This window comes from Danio rerio, chromosome 19, assembly GCF_052040795.2.
Source record: "Danio rerio strain M-AB ecotype USA chromosome 19, GRCz13ab, whole genome shotgun sequence".
In the NCBI taxonomy this organism is placed as follows: Eukaryota; Metazoa; Chordata; class Actinopteri; order Cypriniformes; family Danionidae; genus Danio; species Danio rerio.
Window position 1 is genome coordinate 20,599,341 of NC_141039.2, and position 23,844 is coordinate 20,623,184.

Below are 23,844 nucleotides of genomic sequence, written 5' to 3' on the forward strand. Positions count from 1 at the left end.
ACAGAACATTACCTGTCTAACAATAATTCTTCAGCCATGGTGTCGTCCTACCTCCATCGTGCTAAAGTAACTCCAATATTGATACAGGTTTTTAAAAGTTTTTAATTCAGCATTTGATTTCTCTCGGTCTGCCTCGTGACCGCGCAGCGCTAGCAGACGAGCACGCGCGAATGGCGGATCTGCCTGAACAGATGCGCAGAAGTCCGAATCAAAGGTACATTTGCTGACAGTCTGAGGTGGTTATCAGAAGAATGGGAGATGTCGTTCCGACAATATTTAAATGGATGAACATTTTTTAATTTTATGCTTTACCCAGAATATAAAAATACATATAAACACATTTGTAATCATTACTATTGAACTGTGAAGTGACATTCAACCAGCACAACAATTTTCTGAAGACAATCACCTACTGCACCTTTAAAAACGCACGTCATGTCATCCACTCATAAAACTAAGTCAGTTAAATTTTGAGCCAATTTTTGTGAAAACAAAAAAAAAATCTTAATATATGGTTAATGAGGGAAGTATCTATATTTGGCAAAGTATTTTTGTCACAGGCAGAAGATATATCTTGATCTGCATATACATCATTATTGGAGGTGATAGGAGGTCTTAGATTATAATACTCTTAATGACACATTTAAAATTAAATGGTTGATAGAATTTATGAAGAATAAAGAAAGTAATTTTAATGTATTTCTTAATTATATCTATTTAATACTCTGGGAGGCAAAGACGTTTTGTTGATTTTGTTTCTGTTAACAAAATTCCAGTTACATTTTTTATGGCCAGCTTTCACAGGCAATGGCTAGTATTTTGGAAAGACTTGTAATTGTTTATCAACAAAAAAAATGTGCAAGTTAGAAATTTCTTTATTTGATATTTGATTTTTAATTTATGTAATCAGGGAAGTACCAATGAAAGTGGTAAAATGTGTAAAGTTGTTTTTTTTCCAGTCAGCTATTCTTCACCCATTTAAATTTTCATAGCTTTTACATTATATTTATTGAACGTGGTCTGCGTATACGTGGCATTTGAGGGCACGTGCTTACTTCAACAAAAAAAAAAAAAAAAAAAAAAAAAAAAACTTTGGGGGTTATCTCACTTCTTTGACTCATTTAGCCCCAACGCAGTTCCAAGAAATGTAAGAATTCCTACCTGGTAGTAGACAAATTGAAGATACCGGTAGGGTATCCTCTTTTCAAAGGCAGCCAAAGTTTCTCGTTTGGGATACGATTTGGAAAACACGGGAAATTTTGTTTTGCACCTTTTAAGGCACGCGGCTCGCAATATGATGTGTTCCATTATCCTGAACGTAGTCCCCGTGCTGTTATTTTCATATTCACTACACACAGTGCTACAGTTACTACTGCAAAATGCTTCGCTGTCTCTCAGCAGACGATGGAGTCGCAGGCTTAGCTCCAGATATGTAAGACTTTGCTTCCAGTCCTGAGTAGCATACATCTCTAGCGCATGTCCGTACGCAGACTCCAGTGGCATGAGGTCGTTCATGGGAAAGCTTTTAAAGCTGTATTTCTCATACTGAGCCTTCACAAAAGAGGAAGAATATGCGATACTTAAAAATACGAAAAAATACGTTTTTGTATCGACCATGTTCCTCTTATTATGCACAGATCTTTGCGTACAGTATGTCTATTGGAGCAGACCACATCAGACTGCACGTAGGAAATCTGTGGCGCGCCTCTGTTGTTTATGGTGTTGGAAAACTTTGCATGTCCCATAAAGTCTGATCTGAACCGAGGGATGTCTTCTCTGGGTCTGAAAGCCCGTCATCTTTCAGTTTTCATTCCTAAATTATATTCTGTGATAATTTACTATTTTTCAATTTCAAGTCGTTTTCAATTTCTTGTCCTATTGTTACACATGGGTAAATATGTCCTGTTATATCATGGCCTGTTTATATATATATATACATCAATGGTCCTGCTAAAAAGAACTTGAGAGTACAATACGGCATTCAAAAATATATTATTTGCAATGCTTGTAGTGGATTAAACGGAGACTTGCATTGCAATGACAGAATACTTGGGTAATTCTTCAATTTTGGGCGCTTTAATGTCCTTTAATCATATATCCAAAAATATTTATAATTTTGTTCAAATTCCTCTTTCTTTGTCAAACTAAAAATAAAACCTACTTAAAAAAATTGACTACCTTTCTATTATATTTTTTTCATATTATTTAACCTCCTTTTAGGTGTCAAAATCACTGTTTTTACCTTTTCGTACACCAAGAGTTTTAAACTTCAAAAATGAAAATAACTTTTTAAAATATTATTTATCTAGTATTAATGTATCCTAATTTAGCACTAGTGAAATAAGTTAAATATTTTATAGTTATTAATGTGAGACTTATATCAATATAAACTGTTGAAATGTCTTTTCCACCACTCTCATTTGCATCACCACACACTTTTTTGAAAAATATTTAAAAAGATTCCATCACACATTAAAAGTGTATATACAATGTATTAGTTCATGCTCTATTTAAATTACAAATTCAGTTTATTTTCTAATAAGCTCTTAACCAAAGTAATATAAAATTTTAGAGTATGACAGGCGTACAATTTAGCATACAACTAATTTATTTCATTGACAAATATAATTATTATAGTGGAACCGTTGGTTAAACTAGATACAAAAATTATCTTAGACAACGTTTGACTGCCATAATTTATTTAATTTTGAAATGAGCTGTGTATTGAGATGCGGTTGACATTTGTTCAGTTCACGATGGAAAAAATGTTTTCTTCTTATCTAAGTTTGTCCTTTTACAGATCCTAAAACTAGACAAATTGTTTAAACGTATGAGGCTATGTTACGTTAATTTTTAACAAGTTTTCTTTTTTTACTTCACAAGGCTAAAAGTGCCCGTAGTTGAAGAATTGCCTACTATTGTATTTTTAAAACCATTTATCAAAACGTGGCTATGATATTAGATGGAGTTTAGGACCGCGCGGTTGGTTTTTGTGTTCTTTGATTTTTAAACCACAGCATAGGCTACGTGTTCATCATCTTACATCTTGTTCAAAACCTCTGTGCTATGGCACTTACTCCAGCCCTAACAGTTCTCTTCGTTGTCATATATGCTGTATGTTGTCAGTTAGAAGATGTAATTATTGATCGCTACTTTATACCAGCGTTCTGTCCAAGAGAGGTTCAGATCGGAGACTATGTTCGGTATGACTATAACGGAACATTTAAGGACGGGCGGAAGTTCGATTCTAGGTGAGTAAATTATAATTACATTTTAACCAACATCTCAACAAATCATCAAGGCTTTTCAGGCTTCAAAGATATTTGATGGCTTTTTGAAGACGATTAAAACTGTGCGTATCAACATCTGGGCAACGTCAGAACCTAATTAAATTATTGGTGTTTAAATAAGCTTTATCAAAACTCGACCACAAATTAATGGCCCCTGAAGTCAGCTTTTGGAGGACCAGGAACCCCAATTAAAATAAATTGGAGAATCAAATTATTAATTTAATAGAAATGTATAGAAATAGTTTAAATTTGTACAAGTAAACAGACATATATGAATAAATCTATTTGATTAGTGTTTTTAAACTAATAACAAAATTCAGTAAAACAATGCATTTATTTTTAATGTTTAAAAACAGTAAGTATAACTCTATTATTTTTTTGTTTTAAAACATCAATAATCAAATAATAAAAAGTACAAAACAAAACATTGATCAGCATTCATCAACACATTATATTTATATTTAAACTTTTTCTATTTTCAATTTTAAACTATTTTCCATTTACAATGTAAATGAATAAAACAATATCTAAATAAATTCTTACAAAAATGTATTTATACGTTTTTATGTACAGCTAAAAATTTAAAATAGCTGTAGATTTAAAGTTTATTTAATTTATGTTTTAAAAAAGCTGATTTATAAAAATGTATTTTAATTAATTATTTTAAATGCACATTTTAAATATTTTTTTTAAAGGGAACTTTTTCCAATCTGTTTGCCAATTGCTATTCTTTTATCTTTTTGTCAATTGAGTAAAAAAATGCCATTGGTCAGTATACAAATAGGAGCAATCAATCACATTTCGCCTCAAATACTCTCTCACAAGTAAATATAATGCTCAATGTCAGTGGACATTGAGGAAAAACTATTGGTTATTACAGCATCAAAGCAGCTGGGTTTGTTTTAAAATTGCTAATTGCTTCAAGCAATGCAAGTGTATAGGGAATATTAATTTGTTGAAAGATTAATTGTGAATCATTTTTTACCTTGCTAGGTAGAGGGCAATGGCATCAGCAACTCGTAGCGGCACTTCTGGTGACCAATGGCCAGTTCCAAAATTCGGTGTACAATTTTTACTTTTAAAAACTCCCAGAGTAGCAGGCAGGCATAATCAAAGAAACATACATGGGTCTCACTTGACTATCAGACTAGTGTGGCACACATTATTACTCCCACCAGAGGTGTTGATCAGTGTGAGCCACATCAGGGGTAGGATCAACACTTATCAAAAACAAAATGTTTTTGCCATCTCAGTTTAATTTAAAATGTAATAAGGAAAGTAGTGGTGGCTAGCAAAGTAGTGGAAAAGGTAGATAGACAACTGTCAGTTAGCTTACCAACTCAGAGTAAAAAAAAGATGTGTGACACGATTTTATAGTTTATGTATAGTATAGTATAGTTTAGTTTATAGTTTTTATAGTTTAGCTCTATTTTGACCGTCCATGCGCCGAGCGCAAAACGCAGAGCGCAAACGCTTTCAGGGCGTGTCAGAACGCATTTTTCTTACTTAAGGACGGGAAAATCCACTTTGCGCCATGGCGCATGGTCTAAAAGGGTTGAGTTTATTTTCTTAATGAGTTATAGGTGTGTTTTGAGAATAAACCAATCAGAGTCTCATCTCCCATTACCTTTAAGAGCCAGCTGCATCGCGCCATAAGCGCATTGCTATTAACATGACATAAGTAAGTAAGTAAGTTCACTTTCGCTTTTGCTCTCCTGGTTAGGAAAACCTTACCGCACAGACATCAATTAGCCTATAAATAATTAATTTCGTTTGTTAAGCGCAAAGGTTTGTTTCAAAACTATTTCTAAATTCAGTTCTAATTTCCAGCAAACGAATAAATTATTAATAATAGCAAAGTGTGGTCAAAATACTGAGTTATTTCCAAATACACCTGCTATGCCCCATATGGTCTAAAACCTGACAGGTGGACAAATCTAAGCTTGTTTTTAATAAAACAAATATAAACAAGGATATAATAAATAATACTGCTAATAATAATAACATTATACAAAAGCAAATTGAATGAACTTAAAAAGCCTCCCGAGATGAAGAAAGTATGAAGGCGGTGGTTTTTAAATTCATGTAGGCTAGGAATTAATATGTTTTGTAATATTTTAATAATTTATATTTATATCCTATATATATATATCCTTATTATATATATCTTTAAGATATTATATATTTTTCATATGTAAAGATATTTGCGTATTGCTCTACATCTTGTGTGTAGTGTGAAAGCCAGGCGCACTTTGCGCCAGACATTAGACTGACTTTGTTCTGGTCTAAAGAACAGACTATTTACAGTTTCTCAAAATAGCAACGTGCCAAAACACCTGCTTTTTTAGACCAAAACGCCTATGGGCGCAAAGTTGAGCGCAAATGCATTTGCTATTTAAACAGTGTGGCGCAACACCTCAAAATGACCCTTGCGCCAAGCTTAAAGTAGCAAAAGACTATTGCTTGCGCCTTGCGCGACATTTCGCCGGGTTTATGATAGGGCCCAATATGTTATATCACTATAAAAGACAATCATGTTTCTATAAACACTATAAATGTGTATGTAATCTAGCAATATTTTAAAATAATTATACACACACCCAAATAAAATGGTTGTGAGAATTGGTCATGAGATTTTCTCAAATTGTTCATGACTGACAAAGTAACAACCAAATGAGAAATAATTATTCTTCGCACTACTGTTTAAAAAAGCTATTTACAAAACATTTAAAAAATGCATGTAAGGTAAAAATGACATTTAAAATTTCACTGAGTACCTATATGCCCCTTCAAACTTAAATGTTTATTTCTCTGCAGTGCTTCCCACACATAAACTTTATTTGGGTGGGCCGCCCAGGTATAATAACGACTGGCCAAGTATATTTAGTGACACTTTTTTTTACTATTGTTATCATCATTATTTTTTTTTTTGTTGCATTTTTTGATATCCACCCAATATAAGCAAATTTGGGAGGATCTGGCACCCCTGGTTATTCTGGAAATTTGGGAAGATCTGGCACCCCTGGTCATTCGGGGAATTTGGGAGGGTCTGGTGCGTCTGGCCAGTTGGGGAATTCAGGAGGATCTGGCGCCCCTGGATGTTCAAGAGGGATCTGAACCCAAAGTGGCCATTGGGGAGGATCTGGCGCTCCTGGCCATTCAAGGAATTTCTGAGGATCTGAATGGCCTTTCATGAACAGGGACAGGAACTAAGGCAGGAACAGACTCGGAACAGGAAGCCCTCTTGTGAGCTAGTGGCAGATTGGTGCTTACCATTTTGTGAGCTGGAGGGCTGGTTGTGGTCACTTTGTGAGCTGGTGGACTGGAGGCTGCCATCTTGTGCCGTTACTGTGTGGTGGTAGACAGATGAACTGGAGACAGGAGTATGGTGATGCCAGCATAATAGTGGAGTTAGCAGCAAGCCCCCTTGCCAGTGGATCTTGCTGTCCTCACCCAAACACCCCCACCCTCTAAAAAAATGAAAAAAAATAATAATAATTAAGGGGTTTCTTCTTCCTCTGCAACATAGACAGTGAAATCAGAGCCAGATAGTCTTAATGTCCATATAGTGCTCTAATGTCCACTGGGGTTCATGCAAAGGCATGATTAAGTATAGTGGCTCTGATAAACCACTACGAAAAAACATCATAAGACAGACCTCTTTCAGTGATGTTAGATGTGCTAATGGACCCTTCGCTAAACCCCGCCCTCTTTAATTACTGTTGCTACGCCTGACAAGCTTTCATGCCTGGCACGGCTTTTTCAATGTGTGTGCGCCGGTTTCAGACATTGCCAGGGATATAATGTCATTTTTGGCGAAACATGTGAGATATCTGAGAAAGCCAGACAAAAAAGGACTGCAGTATGCATTACAGGGGTATATTCACCACATAATAGGCAACCGATTCGAGAATAAATCAATTAAAATTGAAGCTATCTTAGCCTAGCCGTCTCATACGCTAAGTTAACCATTTAACAGCTTAGCTCATGCTCAGCAGGAGAGGTGAAATTTAAAAATAATCTAATAATAATAAATGAAACAGTGATTTCTCTATTTTTAGCCAAAAAGCCTGATAGATTAATTGGTGTGCAATGAAATATAGCCTTACTTACCAACGAGGAAACATGCATGACAGTGCTTTAAGGACAGCCAGGGGAAACTGATGGATTTGTGATCATATATCGGTTTTGTTCTGTTAATTTGTAATTTCAAATTTTCGTAGCTTGAAATAAGATATAAATATGAAGTTCAGTAAAGTTAGCAACAGATTTGCAGATTCGTATTTTCCGGATCAATAATGTCATTATGAACTATTCGCTACTAGTATGACTACGTTAACGTTATGGTGAAGGCTTAAACGAATCATTAACGTTCCTCATTATATCGAGCCAAAAAAAGAAATAGGATAGCTGTAAAACATAGCCAGCTTTGTCTTTTTGTAATAAATACAGTTTAGATCTGTTTAGGGTAAGAGGTGTGTAAGTTATTGCCGTCTATCACTGAATGTGTCAGGAATATCAAAACAAAACCAACTTAGCTCCGCTCCTTTAGCGCCCCTCACAGAGTTTGATCCACGCTGGCATTTCTCCTCTTGGGTTTTTGGTTTTGAAAAGGAAAAAAATTCCACCATCCCATCCAAACTTTAAGAGTACTGGATATCAGATTTGGACAATCCATATGCACTCGCTCGAAAGCTTGACAGAGCCATATATATATATATATATATATATATATATATATATATATATATATATATATATATATATATATATATATATATATATATATATATATATAATTTATGAATATCATTAATTCTGGTTGGGTCCCCAGCGCCCCCAATATATATGTGTACTAAATACGACCTCACGTTTTATACGTTTGCAGCCTCTGCAACTTCCGTCCGTCATAAAAATGAATTTGGATAGTTAGATTTTCTGCATTTTTCGCATCTGTAGCAAATATTTTGAGTAGTGTTTTTGACAATTGTGGGCCACCAAATTAAAAACCTAATACGACCTTCGGATTCAGTGAGGGTGCAAGGACCTTAAATCTTTGAGGCTTGCGCAGCTTCTCGAAGAGAAATCAAACAAATGAGCGCCATTTTCTAAAGTCTATGAGGGTAGCACACACAAATAAACTTAATTGGCATACTGCAGTTAAATTTCAAAATGTGGTGTTTTTATATTTATAACATTTGAATACAGTTTAGCAAAGTACATCACACGACATGACAACCAAGAGAGCTGACAACTGACCATCACTTAATTTACCATCACCTCACGATTGAAAATGTGACACTGATTTCATACAGGGTTCATACAGTCATAGACTAATGAAAATCAAGGATTTTAAGCACTTTTTCCAGCACCTACTTTTATTTTTGAAACTGACACGCAACGTAATCAAGATCTGAAATGTTTTGTCAGCAAACCATAAAAACATTGCATAGGAACTATATATTAATTTATAATAAAAAACATTAATAAAATATAATTGTTAATTAATAAAATATTAATAATTAAAAATATAATAAACCAAGACTGACACGCAATGTATTGAACACCTGAAATGTCATCTCAGCAATTCATAAAAATACTGCATCGGAACTATCTATCAAATAACTATCTTACAAATAAAAACCCTTATTATTATTATTATTAATAGTGATAATTAATTAATCATATATTAATAATATTAATATAACCGTTAATAAACTGTTAATTTACTTCCCTAATTTCTGCTTGATGGAGAGAAGTTTTTTTTTTCAAAACATTTCTAAACATAGTCGTTTTAATAACTCATTTCTAATAACTGATTTATTTTATCTTTGCCATGATGACAGTAAGTATTATTTTACTTGATATTTTTTTATTCTTATAAATAAGACACTTATTTACAGCTTAAAGTGACATTTTAAAGGCTTAAGGACTAGGTTAATTAGGTTAACTAGGCAGGTTAGGGTAATTTGGCAAGTTATTCTATAATGATTATTTGTTCTGTAGACTATCGAAAAAAAATATAGCTCAAAGGGGCTAATAAATTTGACCATAAAATGTTTTTTAAAAAATTAAAAACTGATTTTATTCTTGCCAAAATAAAACAAATTAAACTTTCTCAAGAACAAAAATATTATTAGACACAGTGTGAAAATGTCCTTGCTCTGTTAAACAATTTGGAAAATATTTTTTTTTAAATTAAATTTTATAATTTTTAAAATTTTATAAATCTGACTTCAACTGTATATATCACACTGTGTGTGACTTAACATGTGGTATTGCATTTAAACAACAGTTTAACTGCATAATCGTGTATATAAAAAAGAAAATTAAATAAAGATGTTATTTTAGAGCTAGCATTTGAATGATATTCTAGCATAATATCTAAAGTGATGATATGAGATGTGTGTGTGTGTATATATACATATATATATATATATATATATATATATATATATATATATATATATATATATATATATATATATATACCTTATAGATATAAGGCCTTATAGATCAGAACATCTGGAATTGACATAAATACATTTACCAAATGTCTTTTGGTTTGAGTTGAAATGCATGCTTATCACTAACAACTTGCCTTCACCAAGCTTCGAAGGGCCTTTTAAAAAGGAATGGTCCAATCACTCCTTTAAACAAATTATATTCATGTACTGTTAAGGACAATGAATGCTTGTCTCTGTGCCACTTTGAGGGTTTTACTACTGTAAGCACTGAAACAGGCACATTTTTAGTAGGCACGTTTTCAATGGCTTTTTAATTCCGCCAGACATTATTTTTTGCCATATTAATTTGTTTTTCAAATCTTCTATGATGTCCATGGACATTTCAAACCTTTTAACCAAGTCTAAGGGTGTACTCACAATAGCGATTGTCAAAGGCAGTTTTCCCAGGAGAAATGACAAAACAGGAGATGGATCTGAAATACGTGAGACTAAAGTTTTCTATCATCTCCACCGTTTTTAATGGTATTCAGCTCCAGGTTGTTGTATCTGCACTAAAAAGCCAGCGGCTGTATGCAGACTCGTCATCATTCCGGATGAGACCGATAACAGTAGTGTCATCTGTGAACTTCAGGAGCTTGATGGAGGGGTCTCTTGCAGTGCAGTTATTGGTGTACAGGGAAAAGAGCAAAGGGAAAATAATGCGTCCCTGGGGGGCACCGGTGCTTATGGTGCAGGTGTCGGACGGGAGTTTGCCCAGTATGACTAGCTGTTGTCTATAAAAGCTAGTGGTCTATTGACAGACAGAGCTAGGAACAGAGAGCTGGGTCAGTTTGTTCTCGAGCAGTGATGGGACAATGGTGTTGAAGGCAGAACTGAAGTCTACAAACTGAATTCTTGCATAGGTCTCTGGTTTGTCTAGATGTTGTAGGGTATAATGCAGTTCCATGTTGACCACATCATCCACAGACCGGTTTTCTCTATAGGTAAACCGCATGGGGCTCCAGCAAAGGTCCAGTGATGTCCTTCAGATATGCTTGCACCAGTCTTTCAAATGACTTCATGGCTATAGAGGTTAGGGCAACAGGTCTGTAGTCATTGAATCCTGGGATCTTTGTTTTTTTTTGGATGTGGATGATGGTGGAATGTTTATAGCTGGATGGAATGAACCACCAAATACTCTCACATATGTTTTAATTGGGGGATCCCCTTCGAGCCACATCCCAGTGATGGGAAACACCCTTATGCTCGCTCATTTACGCACATTCATTCACTATACAGCCAATTTAGTTTACATTTACAAAAATACACACACATGTTATTGACAGCTCATAACACGTTGCAAAAACAATGCAACATTACAAAACAAATGCATTGTCAAAACTGCTCATTTTGTTAATAGTACAACATTAGCATGGGCTAATTTTAGTGTAAAATAAGTGCAGTCAAAACATTGACTGTGGAACTTACTACTAAGAATGTAACAATAACAAATATATATTCAGAAGTAATGCATACATTGTCAGCACTTAGAACATAAGACAAGGCTATAAGTTAAATTCCTGTCAGATTGATGCAAATTACATTACTTACATAGCATATTGCTTTTCCAGTGTTGCATATGCTATTGGCAAGTATCTGCTCGAGGGTACTTGCATGACGCAATCTAATTGGCTTACACCTGTTTGACAATTTAAAGTTCTCTCAAAGTTCATGTTAATCGTTAGCTGCATTTGCACTGTTGCACCTAAAGCGAGCGTAGGTGCGTACTGCACATGCACCAAAATAAATAAATTAGGGAAAGAAAAACAAATAGCTGGCCAGTTTAAGATAGGCTATTCCATAAAACACAACTTATAGGCTAGGGGTCTTTTTGCTTAAGATTGCCCTTATGTTTCCCTTTTAAATGTAAGGGTGTTGCATAAAATAATAAAGTAGTTTCAATTTAATGATTAATAAATTGTATTAATATTTAATATAATATTTCTTTGCTGCATCCTCCTTAATGTTTCAGAAATGCATAATAATCTTTACACCATATTAAAGATACAGCAGCCAGTAACAGTTGTTGAGAGTTTTTGTTAAGTTTAAAAGGTGTGTTGTGTGTGTGTGTGTGTGTGTGTGTGTGTGTGTGTGTGTGTGTGTGTGTGTGTGTGTGTGTGTGTGTGTGTGTGTGTGTGTGTGTGTGTGTGTGTGTGTGTGTGTGTGTGTGTGTGTGTGTGTGTGTGTGTGTGTGATACAAAATATGAATACAACAGAAAGACATAAAACTTTACAAATTATGCATCCACTTTTGTAGGCTCAATGCAACAGTGTCATTTCTAGATAAAATAGCCTAAGCCAGCGGTTTGAGGGAAAATTGTTATCTTTTATCATTTTATGCATTTTTTGGGGGTTAAACTTCACATGTCATATTTCTGAGAGAAAAGAAATTCACTGAGAGAGAAACAAAAAAAAATCACATTACAAACTGTAATGTAAAACCTGTGCATATAGTCATCTCGCTGTTCCATGTCTGTCACAATAGCCCCGTCCTTTCACATTAGGCGCTAAGTGATAGTACATTTGTAGTTTTTTTTATTCGCTTACTATAGTCATCAACATGGACACCTAGTTAAAACTGGAACTTTAAAGAAGTCAAGTGACAGTAGGAATAAACCATCTACATCAGCCTCTTTTATGGAGACGTGCTGTCACATCCATCAGTGACCACCTGAGCTGTAGTGCATCAGGACTCAGTTAGCTTTACAGCGTCCCAGAAAAATTACATTCTCATACATACCACGCGCATACACCGGAACACCTACACTGACCTGTCATCTCATCTGTTCTGTGTTACCGTTGATTATCTGGACTAAATATTCTACCATTCCAACTTTGTTTGTCATTGCGTCGTTTGTCTTTCTGGTCTTCCATGTCTCGCTTGTTCCTAGTTCCAAAGTAAGTCTTGTATTCATAGTTCGTTGTTCCGGATCGTGTTTTTGTAATTTTGCCTAAGTCTAGTTTGTAGTGTTATTGTTTCTGAGCCTTGTCACTGTTTTAGTTTCTGGTTTTGTCGTTTGTTTGTTACTTTGTATTTTGATCACCTCGTTGTTTCACTGTAAATAAATATCTGCACTTGGATCCGCACCTTTTTGTTTTTGTTCCTGTTTTGTTCACGCTAAACGTGACACGTGCAGCAGCCTTGAATATATGGCAGGGCTCGACAATATAAGGCGCTCGGCGTGCGTTTAATACGACAGTGAAAGCATGCTGAAATATTACAGAGAGCTGTTTATTGGAAAAATTGACCAAAGTTACCATCTGTATGTCAGGCTCTGTATGAGAGAGTCAGAGCTGCATTTATTATATCATAATACAGTACATATTGTAACATTGTGAAATATTATTGCATTATAAAATAACTGTTGAAAAGTAGTTTATCATTTAATCATTTATTCTAGTAATTTTAAAGATGATTTTTCAGCTTCATTACTCCACTCGTCACATGATCCTTCAGAAATCAGTCTAAATGTTAGTTATTGTTGTTGTAAGGCGAGGCAGTGGCACAGTAGGTAGTGCTGTCGCCTCATGGCAAAATGGTCGCTGGGTCGCTGGTTCTAACCTCGGCTCAGTTGCCGTTTCTGTGTAGAGTTTGCATGTTCTCCCTGCCTTCGCGTGGGTTTCCCCCACGGTCCAAAGACATGCCATACAGGTGAATTGGGTAGGCTAAATTGTCCGTAGTGTATGAGTGTGTGTGTGAATGTGTGTGTGTGTGTGTGTGGATGTTTCCCAGGGATGGGTTGTGGCTGGAAGGGCATCCGCTGCGTAAAAACGTTGGTGGTTCATTCCGCTGTGGCAACCTCAGATTAATAAAGGGACTAAACCGACAAGAAAATGAATGAATGAATTGTTGTTGTTGATATTATTATTAAGGGTAATAGTAATAAAAAGCAATAATTTTATGAAACTACTTTTTTTAATGAAACTACATACAATAAGAAAGCAGTTATTTAACATTTTAATAAATATTTAACAATTCTTTGTTTTTTTTGTTTTTTACATTTACTAAATGTCGCCTTGAACTGAATAATTTTGCTTAAAAAAAGATATCGAAAAAAATTAATAAAACAGACCCCAAACTTTTGACCGGTAGAGATATATATATATATATATATATATATATATATATATATATATATATATATATATATATATATATATATATATAATTATTATTTATTTTTTTTTACTCTACCGGTCAAAAGTTTGGGGTCTGTTTTATCTGTTTAACACTCACACACACACACACACACACACACACACACACACACACACACACACTATCAAACTTAGTTCATCACAATTGCTAATGTTATGCTAAATAAAACGGGTATTACAATTATGTTTGGCTTTTGACACATTATGTACAGTACTGTATGTGGCAAAAAATAGCTATTAACTTTTTTTGGTGGGGCGAGTGAAAATTTTAGCAGGGCAAGTAAAAATCTGAACCACTGGGAAGATCGGGCCAGTAGAAAAAAATCCTTAGCATTGAACCTTGTGGATAACGAACTAGGTGAAGAGGGGCAGGCAGGAACAGAAATCCAGCAGAGATGTACTGATGAAAAGAATTAGGCCTACGCTAGAGAGTAAGAAAATTTCAAGTAAGAAACACAAATATAGTGACAGTTACATTGGTTACATGGATTGGAGATGCAGAAAATTAAAATTTGTAGTGTGTAGTCGTTTTGAAAGGGGTGCTTGACAGGTGTCAAATATTAAAAAGGGGTGCACACTACAAAAAGTTTGAGAACCACTGGCCTGTGCTATATTAAAATTATTTAAAGAATTATACATTTCAGATATAATAAAATCACATTAAATAATGTTTCCTTCTGTTTTGTCCTTCTTTATTCATGTTACTCCTCATCACTTAAGCTTTTCCCAGTTTCCTTAGTTAATCCACAGTAACGCTGCGCTTTTCTCCCCAGACTTCAATTCATACACAAGCGAATGCAGACTGGAAATGCAAGCTCGTGTGTTCAATAATCTCTCAGTACAGAAATTTAAAATATGGAGCAATCGCTAGTTTTTTTTTTACTGTCCAATCATTGTGTTGAATGTCTCTTTTTGAGGCACTGTATGAAAGAATTTTGCTTGCTTATTCTAGTGATACTGGCTTTACTATTGTTAATGGCCTTAGTTGTTAATTACTCATTATCTCTTTGTCTCATTCCTATATATGTCTTCTTGTTTTAGCCTTTGTGGTCAGTTTTTTTTAGTTGCCTCTAAAATGTCTGCATGCTCGTTTTTTGTTATTCTCTGTGGTTTTGAAGTGTGTAAATAAACCCGCATGTGAAGGAAGGAGCAGAAGCACCACCACCACCACAATGAGACACTTACCTGTCTACTTACTGGGCACATTCTCTTGCTCTGGCTACTCCAGAAAACACCTCCAATGACCAGCACAGAGGGCTCCCTCTGGTATTCCTGCTTGACTGTCTTTTGCCAGTGTACTGGCACATGTAGCTCTCAACAGCATTCTAGCATGCACAGCTCCTGCCAAATTCACCTGTGTTCCCCAAATGGCCAGAGCCGCCACCTGATTCCCACAAATGGCTACTAGAGCCATGCGATCTTCCAGTGCCGCAAAATCCATTTAAACTTCCAGTGCCACCAGAGTCATGGAACCTAGTTGACCCAATGCACACCTGTATAGTTAATGTAATGTAATGTGATGATAAATTGTATTAATCTGTTACAATTGTGTAGGTGCAGTTAAAATTGAGACTGGCAAAAAAAAAAAAAAAAAGTAAAAATAGGTCCCTTTTTGAAGCTTTGGTTAAAAAAAAACACAAGGTGACTAAATTTGCATGTTATTTAGATAGCTGAAGCTATTCAATTATTTTTAGCCTCCCCTTAGCACCCCTAAGAAAAAACTAAATCCTGGAGCTGCCAGTGCTCTTTGTACTGCACAGGTAACGGCAGGCTTAACATCAAACAATTCATAAATTGACTTTATTTCAGAGTAGTAGTTCACTGATATGTGACTAATAGACTAATATTAAGAATCGAGATTGAAGAGCATTTTGCAAGGGTATCCAACCAACAGCGAAAACACAACTTACAAACCTCATAGTTATCGCAACTCCATTAATGTGCAAAAATATCAAGCAATAACAGTATGCCTCATGTGTTAATCACCATTCAAACTTGAACAGCATCATTTAAAGCCAATACAAATGCATTCTATCTTGCTCCACAATTAACTTAATTTAAATAGTCACGAACAGGCTAAACTAACCCCTGACATCCTCACAATATTTAAACAGATCTACATGACGTACTTTAAGATGGAAATGGCAATGAGAAATTGCTATGTACTCTCATACAGGAATTTAATCTCTCTCTCTTTCTCTCTCTCTCTCTCTCTTTCTCTCTCTCTCTCAGCCTGAATAAGGGTTTTCCATTCATTGGGCAGGTGGGTGTGGAATCAAAAGTCATCCCAGGTTTGGATAAAGGAGTTCAGGGCATGTGTGTTAATGAGCGAAGGAAGATCACTGTACCTCCTCACCTTGCTTATGGAGTCTTGGGATCTGGTAACCCTTTTTTTATTTATTTTTTTAACAACTACATATTCTGTTATATATATTTAAATTATTATTAAATTAAATTTCAATGTGTTCACTGTATTGCTGGTTTGGATTTGTTACATGACAAAAACATGATGTTGTCATGACAAAGTAAGAATATGTGTATGAATCAAAAATAAGAACATTTGATCTACATGAATGTTTAATATTTTTGAAAGTTCATAAAACCCAACCTTCAACTTCCCACTGTTTAATGGCTTAATTACTTGTTTGCGCTGTCACATTTGTCATTTTCATTCATTCATTTTCTTTTCGGATTAGTCCCTTTATTAATATGGGGTCACCACAGCGAAATGAACCGCCAACTTGTCCAGCATATGTTTTATGCAGCGGATGCCTTTCCAGCCGCAACCCATCACTGGGAAACATCCACACAATTATTCACACACACTCATACACTACAGTCAATTTTAGCATACCCAATTCACCTTTACCACATGTCTTTGGACTGTGGGCGAAACCGGAGCATGTGGAGGAAACCCACGAAAACACAGGGAGAATATGTAAACTCCACACAGAATTGCCAACTTACCCAGCCGAGGCTTGAACCAGCGACCTTCTTGCTGTGAGGTGAATGTACTATCTACTGCATCGCCCACATTTGTCATTTTAATTATTAAAAACAAATCCAACAATGGGTTCCTTATAATAACTACTGTAAATCTGGTATCATGGAGGAGAAGACTGTGCTACATTCAGCCTGCATCTTGAAGTCCCTCTCAGCCATTGGGCCAACCTTTTTTTCCAAGAGCAACATTCTCATGAACACCAGCCCATTAAGCATCAGGCCACAATGCACTAGCCTCTGTAGGACTGAATGTAGTATTTGGTCATGTGTCCCTTGCGTAGGAACATGCATGATAATATTATATGATATATTCTCCACTGGGCAGCATGGTGGCACAGTGGGTTGCACAATTGCCTCACAGCAAGAAGGTCGCTGGTTCGAGCCCCTGCTGGACCAGTTGACATTTCTTTGTGGAGTTTGCATGTTCACCAGGTTTCCTTCGGGTGCTCCGGTTTCCCCCACAGTCCAAAGACATTCGCTATCCGCTTGTTAAGTGGTGACGTGTTTGTGACGTATGTAATACTGTTTCCGCCACTCATTTGAGTGGAGAAATCATTCGTTTATGATCACATTTTATTCCTATCACACATTAAAGTTAATTTTATATAAAATCATAGTGTACACAACAATCTCTGGGCTTGCTGCTTAACAAATACCAAAAATGTAACAATTTATAAACAAATAATCACTTTCTGGCCATCGGATATTAGGTGTAGCGTACAGTCCACAGATAAAATTTCTTATTGATTTCATCACGGTCCGACAGAACGGTTTTACGACTCCTGGCTCCAAGAAGTCTGGATTTTCGTGACAGCTTAAGTTGTTCAGGGGGCCTGGATAGATAAGCAGGAAAACTTTAAAGACATTCCTGCCCAAATACACTCACACACACACATACACCCCCACGAGGCTGTTCCGACAGAAAGAAAATGAACTCATCAAATCCAGAACCAGCACAAAACCAATGTGTTATGTTTTGTAAACTTTGTGTCTCATTTCTGACTTTTCTTACCTGTGTAACCTCTCTTATAACCTGTATGCATGTTCCATTTAGGCCTTTGTAAAGCATAAATATTGTAAGGATATGAAAAATTATGTTGATGTACTTTCAACCCCCCCCCCCATGTTTGGTACCGATGGGTTTCTGCTGACATTTTACAACACATGATGCAAAGATCGAGACCATAACTCGCATTGCTTTATTCTTTAAAGCCCTGTATTAAATGCCTGTCCGCATGCTTTAGGCGGACGCTCAAATTTGCATACGGGCAGCCCAGAGACAAAGGAAGGTTCGCGCGCAAACTTTCCCCTGAAATCATTGGTCAGAATGCTGTACGGGTTGTCACGTGACCCGCAGGTATAAGCACACTTCCCCCCAAACATCTGGGCAGAAAGAGAACGTCCCAAAAAGGAACATCATTGACGGTGGTCCCTTAAAGGGCCACACGGCTCTTCATAGCCGCATGGACTTTTTCCCGCCACGCTTTCTTTATTTTCCGGCAAAGTAAATTCAGTTTAAAGTTTGCGATCGTGTTCGTCCGAACTGCATTACGAACTCCACGCATCAAAGGACATCAAGAGTAGTTTTCATCACGACGGAAGAGAGACGCATAAAAGAGACCTCCAGACATGAAAAACCAGGTGATTTTAGTTATGCGATTAAGCTGTGCCCCTTTTATCAAAAAGGTGTTTTTTATAACCTTGGTGGTCCTTAATGGTGCGTGTGGAACTGAAAGTTTTGTCACTCTTTTACCTGAAATCTATAATTCCTAGCTTTACTATGTCTCTTTGCTGTTACACGTTCTATAGACCCGATATCTCCACGTGGTTTACCTTTGTTTTGTGTTTAATGTATGTTTGTGCGTTTGTTTGTTTGTTCGTTACGTCTGACTAGTCAATAAATTCCATTATAATCAAATGAATTGTATTGTTTGCCTCATGAGAAAATGTCACTGAAATACAGATTCCCCTGCCTTGCTATTATAAGTTGTTTAAAACTTTTGAATGATTAATCTACTTCACAAGAAGTAGCAATTAAATTCCCTTTTTCTAAATGAATAGATTATCGTGTCCGCTCGGAAGAGCGGGGGCTCTGCTTGTGTTTGTTTGGTCAAATTAACAATAAATTGATTCGGAATATTAATGATTAACAATAATTCGTTATTGTTGATAATTAATATTCATAATCTGGGAATCCGCTCGGTCGCGCGAGCATGATCATTTACAATCATATGTTGGTTTGACCAAGCTGACTGAAGCTTAAGCCGGAATATTAATAATTAAGAATAAACCGTTATTGTTGATTATTAATATTCATAAAATGAGCTAATTTCATGTTACATATATTGGTGGAGAATGCGGGCAGTTTTTCAAACATTTTCTTTGAAACAAACTTTCCAATTCATTGTGATTTATTAAGCGCGATATAGAAGAAAAAAAAAGGACCGCGAGAAGCATTTCCTTTCTTCAAAACTGGGAGGACTTAACGCCTCCTCCAGCCATTCTGTTCACTAAACACAGCAGAGAGCTGCCCGTGTAGAGTGTAAAAAATTTAACTGCAGTTCATATATATTTTAAATCGATTTTGCTGAGACGCACGTTCCGCAAATCATTTAAATATATTAGTGTGCCTGTCGGAGGAAAAGACACCTCTCTCAGCGCTTGTAAGACAGTTTGGAAACCCCAAACCTGTCCGTTTAAAAGGCCTTCTTTTAGCTAGAAAACCTCTAGCCTATTTCTCCCGTGGTTTCAAACTGTTAGATTAGCTGCCTAACGTTTAACCTCTTTGCTTCGCCGCCGTGCGAAATTAATTTCAGAACTGCTGGACAGTTCTAAATTAATGTATTTGGGAGCTGCAAGCTTGCCTGTTAACCGCTTTCTGACGAAAGGAATTCTCAGAACCATAAGCGTGTTTTTAAATGGTACCAAAATCTGATATGGATGTGAATTCCCATATTTCAGTTATGTTCGTCCGGACCAAATCTGTGTACAAACGTGCACCGCCTCGAGAGACGTCTCGTATTTTATGTTTGTTTGTCTAATTGTAATGGTCGAATATTATTATCAATGTTAAGGCAACATGATATATAATGACCGTTTATGCGAATCTTAGTGGTTCGCGCTTTGCCTTTGTGAAGTCAGCCGCATACCAAGTTATGAATGAGAACTCATTGATAAAAACGACCCTTCGAGCGCTCATTGACTCCTCGTCCACGTAACTCGTGCGCGCGCGCACGCATGCATGAATGACGTAGTCACCACCCCAAAGCATAAGATCCGCCTTCAGGGGGCAGAGTGTGTGACGCGGCTTACATCACAGGGCAAAACAACTCGCTAGCTTCTAACGACTAGCCTTAAGTAAACTAACCCTTCGCGTCTTAATATTACCAAACTGTTAGCACAAGGCTAACCGGATGCGAAGCGTAACTCGTAACAACTTGCTAGCGGCTAACGCCAGCTAATGCTTAAGCAAACCAACCCTTCACATTTTGTAACATTAACAAACGTTAGCACAAGGCTAACTGAATGTGAAGTGCAACTCGGAAACATCTCCCCCTGTCTCCCTCTGCTCTTCTCACATCAGTTCCGCCCACCATTGTGTCTCAAGTGGTCTGAAATGGTCAAACAGTTTGGAGTTAATTTGTTTTAATTTCGATTAAGCATTTTATTTTCCCTGTTATCATTTTATCCAAACAATAGTTTAGTTACCTAAGTATAGATTATTGGTCTGTTTTTATTTCTTTTGGTATTATGAATTATTTTGTTACTTTCAATTTTTTTTAATTAATTTTCTGCCTTCTGTCTTTTTCATTTTAACACCGTTGTCCAGTTTATTTGTTATTACTTGATTTTTAATCAAGTTCCCAATAATCTATTCTAAACTTAGGTCATGTTTAATTTTAATTTTGTTGGTTTTGCTATTTGGGGAATAGCCTTTAATCTCTATTATTATCATTAATAGGCATAATTTTTCTTCCCTTTTGATTTTTTTTTTTTACTCCATCTTTTCCTCATGTCTTATTTATTCCCTCACCTCTCAGGTTATAGGGAAAGTATTACTATATAAGGGCAAGTATTAGTCTGAAGCTAAATTTAGAGCTATCAATCTATAGATCCCACATCTGATCAAAACATGTTGGGCTAACCCATTAATGTTTGTAGATACCCCTGAATACTAAGGCACTCTTTCTACTTTTTCTAAGCCGTCCTGTACTGCTTTTAACTATAGGGGATTATTATGATTATTCTTTTAAATTCTTTTATGCCGATTTAATTTTCCTTTAGTCTCCCTCCATCACAGGGTGATAACCTCCTCTATCCATCAGATACTACAGCATACTAAGATTCCTACTCCAACTGGCTCGCCCAGAATAGTAGATCCATAGTACTGCCCGTATCCGGACCCGAGTCTTCTGTGCTTGTGTGGTTAAGCGTACAGGTTATTCAGGTTGCAGATCAAAAGATTGGGTTCATCTGTCTGACATAACTGACCCCTGCTGAAGGATGCGTTAGATACCTTGGCGTTTTGTTACTCCGGCTTGTGTGGATCACAGTGGCATCAGCAATCGTACTCCAAGAAGCACCGTCCGTGTCAACTGGCATACGATCAATCTTGGTTAATTACTCTGTCATGATTCTACACACGTGCCCGCCTGAGTGAGATTGGCCACCTCATTCTACAGGCCTAGAGCGGCACCGGAATCATCAGGCAAAACCCAATTTTGAATCATGCCAGGCGGTCAGTGACTTCCTTGAGTGCTACGTATTGTGCTAAAAGCCTACGCTGTGTGAGTTCACAACCGAGTTACATTATAGGCAAGTGATCTGATAGCGACTGCAGTAGGAGTTGGGGAAAGTCTAGCCAGATAGCACGCTCTTGCGACCTTCATCTGATTGCTTTTCACTCACCACCAAGTGTAAATAGCATGTAAAACCTAGTCTAAACTTAGCCCACTACTGGACTATAAAACGAACATTTTAGACATGCCCATAGGTTTTGCTATTCTCTCTCTCCCTCGTTTCTCCTCCTCCTTTCAGTTTTATTTTTATTCATATTTACTGATATCCATATTAGTATTTTCTTTCATTTTTCTTTCCCTGTACACTCGTTCATCCGAGCAAGGTGCCTTTTTGTCTAACTTATCGTTAGTATTATTCATTTTTGTTTTTTTAGGTTACTGTTATTTTTATTTACTTAATTATTTTTATTTACTTTGACCTGCTCAGAGACCACGCTATTGAGAACCACCAGGGTGATTTAAATAATTGATTGATAATTTGCACAGCCTGGCGCATGACTAAAAGCCTTGAGGGCAGTACGTAGATATCAACTGTTATCCAGCCACCCAAATTCGACATCCGAATTGTCCGGCCCCCAAAGGATCCTTAGAAGGACCAACGTCTAGCCGGCACATACCCCCCTAGCTGACAACCCTGTCAGACTAATAATATAGCACAATGCTAACATCCACTCGATTTGGCCATGTGGGTCTCTCTCTCTCTCCCTTGTGATCTCTGTCTCACCCAACAGACCAGCATGTCAAGTGCGCCCAGCTCGCTGCTCACTGGGACCAACTGGAGGCCTGGATAAGTGTTTAACCCACAACCTCCTGCCCAAAGACGCCATGGAGCTGCAGCGGCCAAGCAGAGAACAGCTGGACGTCTGCATTAATCCGCTGAGGGCGAACGACCTAGCCCGGAGCCATGACAGCCAAGCCCAGACTCAACTCTCCAGGGCCCTGACACACCTCACCCTTGCACCGGCCAGACCCATAGGAAAGGGTCTCAACCAGCTGGAGCATCAAGCCCAGGACGCCTGCAAGACGACGAGGGAAAAGGACGCCGAACTTCTGGAGCAAATGGACGGACTACACGCGCCCCGATGGAGCTACAAGCGGACAACGCACACAAGTAGCGACGAGAAGAGAAAGCCAAAGATGAACTGAGTGTAAAGCTACAAGCTGAAACACTATTGTAAAGAGCAGAACTAAAGACAGTGAAGCTCGGGTCAAAGCCTCCAAAGTCAACGGCTGAGGGCCCAAGCAAAATTCCAACACGGAACCCAACTAAAAGACTTTATGCATGAACTTGACAGAGTTCACCCAGAACTGTCACATTCCTACAACCCATGTGACTACCTGAAAGGGGAAGTGCCACAGTCAGCCCCAAAAGCCAAGACTGGATAGACCAGCAGAGGGGGGTGAATCCAACTCATACTGCCCCGCCAGCCAGCATTCCAGCAACGCCCGTCAGCAACACAGGGCCAGGACTCCCTCCAATGGGGTCCCCCACGACAGACACCATCTGTCAACCAAAGACTTTGAACCAGCTGGCCAGGGAAATGCCAACTTTCACCCCAAACCCTGCTGGAGGCGACGACACGCACTCCTAATGCTAAGACACTGACTTTTACACAGACGAGGCCAAGTGCCACTCTCTGTGACAAATTGTATCTGCTAAGAATTACTTCGAGCTGTGAGGCAAGAAGTTTCCTGAATCAATAGCCCCGTGCCATCAAAGCAGATTACGAGCCGATGCAAAAGCTCTTACTAGAGTGTTTTACCTGACCCTGTGTCAGAGTAAGGAGTGATTGTCGCCATGGGTCTCAGAACAGCCACGAGACCTCACAAGCATACTGCAGTCGATCACACCAACCCTACTTCTAGACAGGAAATGAGCCACGGACCGAGGAGGAGTTCACCTTCCAGACCCTCTCTCTCCCAAAAACCTGCTTTCTGTGGTGAGTCCGCACTCGGGCATTGCCCTGCCCCCACGACCTGACCACCCAACAGCGGCAGAGTTTAGCTCATAAAATCTGTTCAAAACAAAGACTGTCAAACACCTACAAGCTACCCTGCCTCAGAGTCTCATCCAGAGCTGACTTTAAA

At 37.3% G+C, this 23,844-nt stretch overlaps 2 protein-coding genes across 25 annotated transcripts in view; one reads left to right on the forward strand and one right to left on the reverse strand.

Moving 5' to 3' along the window:
- Positions 1–7,991, reverse strand: part of p3h4 (prolyl 3-hydroxylase family member 4 (inactive)) — a 78,392-nt gene extending 70,401 nt beyond the window's left edge. For 3 of the 10 annotated variants that reach the window (XM_087294872.1, XM_087294879.1, XM_087294876.1), the window contains exon 1: positions 1,162–1,709. In XM_087294872.1, coding sequence (XP_087150998.1) covers positions 1,162–1,617 — 456 coding nt within the window. In that variant the 5' untranslated portion in view covers positions 1,618–1,709. Of the gene's footprint in view, positions 1–1,161; positions 1,710–6,563; positions 6,761–6,948; positions 7,009–7,403 lie in introns of those variants that run through there. The other 7 variants (XM_087294877.1, XM_087294873.1, XM_087294875.1 and 4 more) reach the window with 6 other exon arrangements.
- The window catches only part of fkbp10a (FKBP prolyl isomerase 10a), a 141,121-nt gene continuing 120,313 nt past the window's right edge, over positions 3,037–23,844 (forward strand). For 14 of the 15 annotated variants that reach the window (XR_015516670.2, XR_015516667.2, XR_015516669.2 and 11 more), the window contains exons 1-2: positions 3,037–3,251; positions 16,187–16,335. Coding sequence is in view for 6 of the 15 variants with exons in the window: in XM_087295608.2 (XP_087151734.2) it covers positions 3,067–3,251; positions 16,187–16,335 (334 nt within the window). In the remaining 9 variants the exon portion in view is untranslated. Of the gene's footprint in view, positions 3,252–12,528; positions 12,695–16,186; positions 16,336–23,844 lie in introns of those variants that run through there. The other variant, XM_087295610.2, reaches the window with a different exon arrangement.